At 45.2% G+C, this 10,314-nt stretch overlaps 1 protein-coding gene across 1 annotated transcript in view; it reads right to left on the reverse strand.

Moving 5' to 3' along the window:
* The window catches only part of LOC105535434 (aldehyde oxidase 2), a 75,472-nt gene that overhangs the window by 35,222 nt on the left and 29,936 nt on the right, over positions 1–10,314 (reverse strand). Inside the window, exons 16-22 of the mRNA XM_011974535.1 lie at positions 9,451–9,543; positions 8,218–8,387; positions 6,883–6,997; positions 5,831–5,953; positions 2,585–2,681; positions 1,688–1,812; positions 814–947 (exon numbers count right to left, since the gene is read on the reverse strand). Of these exons, the coding sequence (XP_011829925.1) occupies positions 814–947; positions 1,688–1,812; positions 2,585–2,681; positions 5,831–5,953; positions 6,883–6,997; positions 8,218–8,387; positions 9,451–9,543 (857 nt within the window). The remainder of the gene's footprint in view (positions 1–813; positions 948–1,687; positions 1,813–2,584; positions 2,682–5,830; positions 5,954–6,882; positions 6,998–8,217; positions 8,388–9,450; positions 9,544–10,314) is intronic.

A 10,314-nucleotide genomic window follows, 5' to 3' on the forward strand; every position in this document is an offset into this window, starting at 1 on the left:
GCTTGTGCTGAGTCCTCAGTGGGTGTGAATGCAGAGGAGTTAATTATGGAAAGAACTGGAGATGGGATTCAGATCCTGCTTTATCCCGCTTCTCATTGAGGACTGAGACCTACGTCTGAATGTTTCAGGACCTAGCTCTGAACTACAGGAGTTGTCAAATGAAGCAGGGCCTGTGAACTTTGCATGCCCTTTGGGGCTCTGACACAATAGTTAGCCACAGAAAATGAACCATTAACAGAAAAAGCAGCACCAACTAAACACAAATCTGAGGCATGAACAGCAAAGGAGTGAGCCTTCCGCTGAGGTCAGCCTGGGAGCTGTCTTTGAGGATGAGTCGTCTGTCCATTGAGCAGACTCTGAGGACGCAGCCCTTCCCAGGTGCAGGGAGGCAGAGGATGAAGAGTCTTTCTTTCCTTACCTCCCCCTGTTCTCGGTCTGAGAGCAGGAAAGAAGAGTCAGGGAGCAGCCTCCCCTAGCACACTCCACTTGGGCAGGGTGGCTTGCCCCATCCCTCAACGGCTCACTTTCCCTGAAGCTCAGGAGGTGTTCAGCTAATAGTCCCACTGCTCCTTTCAATAGCATGTTAGTTATTCAAAGTCCTGTGTACATTTGACTTTTGCAATAACTCTAAAAGCGTTGGAGGGTACGTAGGATTATTTACATTTTTTTAAAGAAACAGGCAGGAGGCTGAATTTCCCAAGGACACACACATGGTTATGACAGCGGCCCAGATGACTGTCAGCCACTGATTTGCCCTCAGCTTTGTGCATTTGATGCCATTCTGTATCAAATGGCATCCCCAACCATACTTACTTGATGGCACCCACAGCTGCAATCGCCCCGAATACAGCTGGTTTTCCTACCTTCCCTCCAAAACCTCCACCCACTCGTTTTACATGACAGGTGATCCTGTTGATGGGGATGTTTAAAGTAGAAGACACTGTTTTCTGTAAAAGTGAGATAACAAGAAGGTTTATGAGTGAAATGCCAAAGAAGATTTTGTGTCTTGAAACAACATCACAGCAGAATTCATTCATGTCTACCACTGCTTAAAAAAAAATGGAGATAATCTGAACCTATCTGGTGGGGCTCCGTTTAGTTTGTAAACACTGTTGGTCTGCACAGAGCAGCCCTTCTAGCAGAGAAATGGTATTTTCCAGAAGCAAAACCCAGGTCAGAGCCCTGGATTCCTGTGAGAAGCTGGGTTCCTAGTCAAATGCTTAGACCTAAAGTCCCAAGGAGGTGAAAGCCGGTGAACTCCTGACAACCTACCAAGGAGATGATGTGTTTGCAGCTAAACCTAGAGCACTTTGTGACTGGGGAAATGAAAATGTACTATAAAGTGATGTGTTGACTCCAAAGGTTATCTGTGATGATTATTTTAGAGAAAAATCAAGTACAGAAATAATTTAGTGGTGTCATCTCATCACAAGAGTTCATCTAAGCATGATGCAAATGAACGTACTCTTGAAACCTAATGTTACTGTGACTATTTTTTTATTTACTTGAAAAGACCAAAAACAAAAACAAAAGGTTCTGAGGTCTTGGCTGCATTATTGATGTCTGATGTCTAATGCTTGGATTCCAGGTTTTTGCAGGTAAAATGGCCAGCAACTGTGAGGCTCTAGGATCGACTGCCATCATGGAATTAGGAAGGTGGAGATGTGAGCGTTATCCTGGACCTCACCTGCACGTGGGCTGGGTCCTGTGTGGACACATAAATGTCCAGTTCTTTGTCCTCTGTCTTTGGAATAACAAGCACTCTTTGCGTTTCCATGTAAAAATGTTCCTGTCCTCCAACATGGACCTCTCCTGTTAAGCATAAGCACAGAACAACTCCTAAGGTGTGTGCTGGTGGGAAGCCACCGTCTTGGAGAATTCAAAAGCCAGTAAGATGTGGACTGGCTGACCTGGATTTTTTTTTTTTTTTTTTTGAGATGGAGTCTCGCTCTGTTGCCCAAGCTGGAGTGCAGTGGTGTGATCTCGGCCCACTGCAACTTCTGCCTCCCAGGCTCAAGCGATTCTCCTGCCTCAGCCTCCCAAGTAGCTGGGATTACAGCGCCTGCCACCACGCCTGGTTAATTTTTGTATTTTTAGTAAAGATGGGGTTTCACCATGTTGGCCAGGTTGGTCTCGCACTCCTGACCTCAGGTGATCCACCTGCCTCGGCCTCCCATAGTGCTGGGATTGCAGGTGTGAGCCACCGTCACCTGCCTGGGTGGCCTGGATTTATCCTGACAAGGACCCAGGCATTTGTCCTCTAGCAATGTGTTTCAGAGACTACAGTTCTGGATAACAAATTAAAAGTGCCAAGTTTGTTCCTTACTCTGCCCAAACCAAAATCTTAGAGATTTTCTTTTATTTATTCTATTGCTTCCTACCCCTCAACCCCAAAACCGCGCGTGCATGTGCACACACACACACACACACACACACACACAATTTGAAAGGAAGAGGCGTAAGAGAAATTTGGCAAAGCACCAAGACTTTAGAGGCTGGACTTTCTGAGGGGAAATCATACGCTTCTGATGCCTGCTTCAGAATAGAATCAGGCAGAGTCTATTAACTATCCCCGGGAGCTTACCTTCAATAATTTGGTCGACTTTTTCAAAGGCCTCCTCAATATTTCCTTGTTCAAGTTTTTTTTCAGGGCACAGGAATGAATTGTGTTTTATGGCATCCTACATGGCAGAAAAAAAAAGCACAAAAGCCAGTTCTTCCGACTTTTCCTTCCACTGGTAGTTTTTTCTTAAAAACTAGCATGCTCTGGAAAATCACTGTCTCCCGGGGCAGATGGAAGGTGTCAAACAAGCAAGGGAGTATTAGAGCAGTAGGCTCACTGCAGAGATGAGAAGTCCGGGGAAAGGTCTTCTGGATTTGCAGAGAAAACCAGCAAGAAGGATTAGCGAGACCTTCAGAAGCAAGCTACGTTCAGAACCGAGGGCTGGGGACACTATGATGATCCCGGACGATAAATACTAATTTCTTATGTAAATGTGACTCTTCAGGGAACATGAGATAAGTCAAATGCATGATAGGTGAGGTTCAGGAATCTGCCTGTTTTTTTTTTTTCTTTTACCTCTTTCTTGAAGAAAAACACTTGTGTTAGATTACTTAGGTAGCTCAGATACAAGAACCTCTCACTCAGGAATCTGAAAAATACTGAGGCTGTCTTGAGGGGGAAGACACAAGTTAGTACACATCTCTGGGGCAGGAAAGCCCAGTATACATTGTATTAGGTTGGTGCAAAAGTAATTGCAGTTTTTGCTATGAAAGTTTGCAATTGCTTTTGCACCAATCTAATAGGAAGTTGGTTCCTTTCTTTGAGTATTTGGCATCATCTCATAAGGGCTTTTCTAGCTCTTTGTTCTATGTGTTTTTTTTTTTTCCCCTGACAATTACATGAACTGACTTACAAATAAAGACTGATTCTTTAATGACCTACTGACAGCGGATCCTTGTTTAGCCTTTAGAACCTAGGTATTTTTCCATACTTCTGAATGACACCTGTCTCCTGCCTTCCTAGACTGATGGCCTCGGATGCCATAGCCTTTCTTGCTGATGATCCTCCTGGGAGCAGCTAATATTGATGGAGAGCTTGCTTTGTGCTAAGCACTGTGCAATAACAGTGTATGTACATGTATCCTTACATTCATTCTGTTATTATCTCAGTTTCCTAGATGAGGAAACTGGGCTTAGAGAGGTTAAAAGAACTTTCTCAAAGTCATATTGTAAATAAGTGATAAAGGAAGTGTTCAAGCCCAGGCTAAGTTTTTAGAAACATTTTATCTAATGATGAACACTTGATTTTTTCAAAGCAGCAGACAATGAACAATACAGCTGATTTTTTTCATTTTCTGTTATACTAAGATCTCAGAAGCTATCCTGGTACATGTGAAAGTATGTTTATTGCCATACTGTAAATGTGTCATAAGACAGTATAATTTTTTTTTTTTTTTTTTTGAGATGGAGTTTTGCTCTTTCACCCAGGCTGGAGTGCAGTGGCGTGATCTTGGCTCACAGCAACTCTGCCTCCTGGGCTCAAGCGATTCTCCTGCCTCGGCCTCCCAAGTAGCTGGGATTACAGGCATGCATCACCACACCTGGCTAATTTTTGTATTTTTAGTAGAGACAGGGTTTCACCATGTTGGCCAGGCTGATCTCGAACTCCTGACCTCAAGTGATCTGCCTGCCTCAGCCTCCCAAGGTGCTGAGATTACAGGCATGAGCCACTGTGCCCAGCCAAGACAGTATAATCTTGTTATAACATAGGCTATATTGGGTGAGTGCTAACCATGTGCCAGGTACTGTTCTAAGTGCTTTATACCCATTAACTCATTTAATTTTATGACAAACTAATGAGATATGTATTATTACTACCTCCATTTTATAGATGAGGAAACCATGGCACAGAGAGGTTAAATAACTTGCTTAAGGTCACATAGCTAGTAAGTGGTACAGCCACTATTCAAATCTGGCAGTTTGGTTCTAGGAACTGTGTTTGTAACCATGACCCTATGTTGCCTCTGATCTATAAAGTCATATAAATAAATGAATAGATGGATGAAGCACTATTGGTATTACATATGACAATTTTATGACTTGTGGAGGATTCTTTTTGCTGACTCTGGACAGTCCTAATCCGAGGGAACTCTAAATCCCTACCCATTCTGAATTCTAGAATGGTTCATGGGTGTGTCCTCTGGGTGCCATTTCCCCCTTGAGGAAAGTGGGGTTAGAAGTGAAATTTTAAAAACCCTTATTAGGATCCTCATTCAACCCAAGGAAGAGGAATGAGCCAAGAAAAATGGCCTGGATTTCTTGCAAACTTGGCAAATGGGAATTTGGAACAAAGTTGATTTGGTTTAGGAAGATCAAGAAACATTTTTTTTTTAAAACACTTTAAATATTGAGCAATTTGTACTGTTTAGTTACGTTTTAAAATGTCCCAATGGTTCACAAAAGCCTCTGGACACATTTGCTGTTCTGTCACAAGCACACAAACAAGTAAGCTTTTCTCAAGTCAATGACTCTGAACCTGTCCCTCACTGAGTTAGAACCTGCAAACCCCAGTCCACACCTGAACTGTCTGTCCTCACTCCATTATCTTCCCTGAAATACCATTTGAATATCATTATCTAGACTCAGAAATGAGAGTGAAGTTTCTGTGGAATTCCACCATGAAAGTTCCACTGCATTTGGGCTCCACCTTCAAAACATTACTGTTCCCAGTATGCATCCTCACCTTCCTCCTCAAGTCATAGAGTCTCCGATCTGTAGTGGTTCTCTGGCAACCTGGAACAAAATCCACATTTCCCAGCTCCCCTTACAGTTAAGTGTGGCACGCGACCAGGTTCCAAACAAAGAGATGGAGGAAGGCATGTGCCACATACATGCCTCCTTTTAAGGACTGGAAGTGTCCTTAAAGGGAGGGGGCACACCCTTCTTCATCACCTGATTCTCTCAGCTGTCTGAAATGTGGATGTAATGGCTAGAGTTCCCGTGGCTATTGTGGACCAAATGTGCCTTCCAGGAAGCAATGCGTGATGGAGTGACTAGATATGAGAAGGCTGGATCCTAAACACACAGAACGCCTTATAAGACCTGGGCTGCCCACTTCTAGACTTTTTGAAAGTGAGAAACTTCTGTTTTTTCCATTCCTTGGAACCAAAGATAATTTCAGCTTGTACAAGTAAAGTTTTCCAAAGAAAGTTGATTTTTCCAGAGCAAACCAGTGGCAAGAAAAAAAAAATTAGATCCTTCATTAAGATTTTTACAAAGGTACTTTTAACTCTACAACCTTAGGGAGAGACTGGCCAGCCCTGTTTACCTTGATGGTGAAGATTACAGGTTCCAGATCTTCATAGGTGATCTCTATCTTTTCAGTTGCTCGTTTTGCCTGTACATCTGTCTCAGCAACCACAGCACAGATGATCTGGCCCACACAGATTACCTGTGGAAAGTACACACCTGAAGCAGATACAGAATTCTGGGTGGGAATAGGCTTAGCTCAACCTTAGCAGTGACTAGTGTCTTAGATGTCCCCACTTAGCAATAGTAGCCACATTGGAGTCACATTTGACTACATCTGCTTGGCTAAAAATTAAATATATATATATTTTTTGAGACAGAGTCTCGTTCTGTTGCCCAGGCTGGAGTGCAGTGGTGCCATCTTGGCTCAGGCTCACGGCAGCCTCTGCCTCTCTATTCTCTTGCCTCATCCTCCTGAGTAGCTGGGATTACAGGTGTGTGCCACCACTCCCGGCTAATTTTTGTGTTTTTAGTAGAGATGGGGTTTCATCATGTTGGCCAGGCTGGTCTCGAAATCCTGGACTCAAGTGATCCATCCTCCTCAGCCTCCCAAAGTGCTGGGATTACAGGTGTGAGCCACCACACTTGGCTAAAAAATATTTTTAAAGAAAAAATAATTTAAATAATACAGACAGTTCCATTGGCCATGTAACTCAGTGAATGTGAGGCTCAGAGTGGATGTGAGGTTGGCCGTAACCTGAATCTACCATGTCTTCTGTCCAGCTTGGTTGGCACGTGTTGCCTTCATGATATTTTAGAGTTTAAAGGTAAACAAAGTTTTTGTATAATGTGGCTCCTGTTGTGGACTGACTTGTGTCCCTAAAAATTCATATGGACTCAAGAGCACGCAGTGGCAGAGCTAGGACTTGTTGCTTTTCTGTAATACGTTTCCTTTTACTATGTTATTTCCAGACTAGTAGGGCTGAATAAAGGCAGGGTAGAGAGGTGCCAGAAGGCTCGGCGCTTCCACCTCCTGAAGGCAGGAAGAGCTGGGAGCTGGACAGCTGGCAGGAGGGGTACCTTGGTGACTATCTACACAGAATCATCTAGGAGAGCATGTCCTGGACGTACCTCCTCTACAGCCAGCAGTTTGTCACCTTCAGCGCCATTGGTGCCTGGAATATCTTCAGCTGTTATCACATCAACCACTTCCGGTAGTTCAAGGGCCTTGGACACATCAATTGATCTAAACAAAGGGATATTTAAGAAGTAGACATCACTCTGGGCAGGGTGGCAGATGCCTGTAATCCTAGCACTTTGGGTGACCAAGAAGGGAGAGATTGCTTGATGCCAGGAATTTGAGACCAGCCTGGGCAACACAGCAAGACTCTGTCTCAACAAAAAATTGTTTAAAAATTAGCCAGGTGTGGCGGTGGCACATGCCAGTAGTCCCAGCTACTCAGGAGGCTGAGGTGGGAGGGTGGCTTGAGCCCAGGAGTTCAAGGCTGCAGTGAGCTATGATGGTGCCTCTGCCCTCCAATCTGGATGACAGAGCCAGACTCTCTCTAAATTAAAAAAAGAGGAAGTAGAAATCAGCAAGCTTTGAGGGCCCCAAATGTGAGGGAGGGATAGAGCATGGTTGAAAATCGGAATATATGACAACAAATCCATCTTAGTTCCTGACCAATCAGAACAGACCTGCCAAGGAGTAGGGTCCAAGAGACTCCCACTGGGCCAGGAGATAACACTTTAGCTATTGGGAGACTGGAGGTGGAGAAGGGACAGTGTGGCTATGGCAAGGGGTGTTCTTGAAGGTTGGGACAGGGGCCATTCATTCTTGGGCATGAAGTGGGGGTTTCACTACCACCTCAATACCAGCTCTCTATCAGGTTTATGCCTTTGAATCATGTCTGAGGCTGTAGCAGGAAGCTGAGGTTTTGTGAGATTAGGAGGGAAACAAAGGGCTTGTCACTGTGATTTTTTTTTTTTTTGAGACAGAGTCTCACTTTGTCATCCAGGCTGGAGCACAGTAGTTTGATCTTGGCTCACTGCAACCTCTGCCTCCCGAGCTCAAGTGATTCTTCTGTCTCAGCCTCTTAAGTAGCTGGGATTGCAGGTACGTGCCACCATGCCCAACTAATTTTGGGGTTTTTAGTAGAGACAGGGTTTTACCATGTTGGCCAGGCTAGTCTTGAACTCCTGACCTCGGGTGATCTACCTGCCTTGGCCTCTCAAAGTGTTGGGATTACAGGCGTGAGCCACTGAGCCCGGCCAGTGATTTTTATTCTCTCTCTAGGGTGCTCATTTCTAGATGTTCTCCCTTCCTCCTGGAGCTGGCAACCTTTTCTTTATTCTTTCCATTTTAGGTTCTTTAGGTTCAGGACATGGCAGGAGCATGGGCACATTCCTCTGAGGGGATCCCAGGTGTGCTTTTAAAAGACTCTTGAAAGCTCTTCGTTTACTTACATGATTTTTGCATGAGCCCTGCTACTGGTCACCAAAGCCATGAAAAGTTCTTTATCTACCATGGGAATGTCATCACAAAACATGGCTTCCCCAGTGGCATGTTTAAGAGCTGACAGGTGCATGATGGGGCGTCCAACTGGGTCTTGGAGAGGCTGGTGAGGATCCACATTCTACAGAGGAAGACAAGAGTTGCCTCAGAAGCCTTTACTTGTCAGAAGTGGCCTGGCCTATCACCAACCCTCCTGAGTTAGGATTGAGAAATTGGATGGTGACCCTGGGGTGACAAACACTGGAGTGGGCCAGATGATGAGTGTGACACATCAATGATGCCACTAGAACAGTGAATTGTCATTTCAGTTATGTGGCAATAAATGGCAAAGTAGGTGAAGGGGCACCCCAGCTTCTCCTTCTGGCATCTTCTTTTCCCTGGTGGTGCTCTCGGGGATCTCGCTGTCCTGCCTCCTCACCTTTCCAGTGATCAATCTGTCCAGCAGTACTGTCTTCACGATGATGGGGCCTAAAGTGATACAGTTGCCAAGGTGGGACGCTACAATCCAAGTCAGAAGCCCAAGTATGGACTTAACTGGGGCCTCTGGCACAGGGTTTGGGGGATGGTAACGGAGTCCCCCCAGATCCCGAATAAGGTGTCCTGGCTGCCCTTTGGAGTGGCATAAAAACATCACTAGGCTGTAGGGAGGTGTAGATAGTGTTTATTCTGGAGCTCCTCTCAGGGAAGCTCTGTGTGTGTGTGTGTGTGTGTGTGTGTGTGTGTGTGCGCGCGCGCGCGCATGTGTGTGGAGGTGAGGTGGGAGAGGGGTTGTGCTATAGCAAGAATCCATAATGTCTAAACTGTCCTGCCGGAAGGGTGAGTTCAGTCACTTGCAGGGCTCTTGTTTATTGACTGGAGATTAAACATTTGCAATCAGAGCTAGGGGCTGAACCTTCCGGCTCGGCTGCTCTTCTGAGAAAATATCAAACAAATGCCCAAAGAATATCACTTTGAAGAGACTATAATGATTAGACTGTAGATTAGCTGGATGGTTCAGCCTTGAGTTCGTCTAGCAGCAGCTTGGGCCTGACCTCAGGATTCCAGCGTCTCCCTGACGCAGACTAAGCAAAGAGCCATTGCGCTGGCAACGACTAGAACGTCAGACCTGAAACCAGAGCTCTGAAAAGCTTGCTCGCTCAGCACAGCTCTAGTTTGCAGGTTTCAGTTAAATCAAACTCACTGACCTGGTACGTTTGGACTCCCTGGGGTATTGTGACTGGGAAATCTTCGAGAGCACTTAGGAATTGGTCTGAAACTTCAGAATGATGACGGCTGTCCTGAAAGATGGTTCAAAACAATAAAGATAAGCTGGTTAGCTACGGTTAAACTGGGCTTTGGTTTACGTGAAACTGACTTGGCTAATGTATCCAGCATAGCATGCATAACCACGATCCATACTACCTGCCCCGGCTTCATGTTTTATGAATGTTTCTTGTTCCCCTCCTCCCTCCAGATAATGAGGACCCTGAATGACTGCTTGGAATCTGATCCTCAAGCCACCCTGAGGAGGGAGAGGCCTGCCAGAGAGCGGGGGCAGAGGCAGGAGGAGAAGCAAGGAAAATGGCTAGATAAGCCATCCCAGAATAAGCAGGCATCCATTGCACACAAAAGGACTCAAAGCCGGATTGCTTTTCTCAGGAACTCAACTCTCCCGGGAGAGCGGTAGCGGTGGGGACGCTGCTCTGGGTGTCACTGAAATTTGTCAGGTGTCTTGGTTCAGAAATTAGATGGCAGCAAGGATTATCCTGGTGAGTGTGGTTGATGAGGGTCTTCATCTGAGTCTGTGAAAATCAGATACCTTAGAACACTAGGCTATTGGGGTGAGCTGTGGTTGGGGAACAGGGAGTACAAGGGAGGGTGAGAGTTGTAATCATGGTCACGGGAGGGGTGGAGAGAGAGAGAAGGAGAGAGAGAAAGAAAGAGAGAGAGAGATAATATGTTTTGCTTTGCCTAGCCTATTCCAAAAGTTTACAATCAGAAAAATCTGGAAAGCTATTTAAACATTAGCATACGCATCAGGTTTTGGTCTGTTTTTTTTTTTTTTTTTT

This window comes from Mandrillus leucophaeus, unplaced genomic scaffold, assembly GCF_000951045.1.
Source record: "Mandrillus leucophaeus isolate KB7577 unplaced genomic scaffold, Mleu.le_1.0 Scaffold146, whole genome shotgun sequence".
NCBI classification, from domain to species: Eukaryota; Metazoa; Chordata; class Mammalia; order Primates; family Cercopithecidae; genus Mandrillus; species Mandrillus leucophaeus.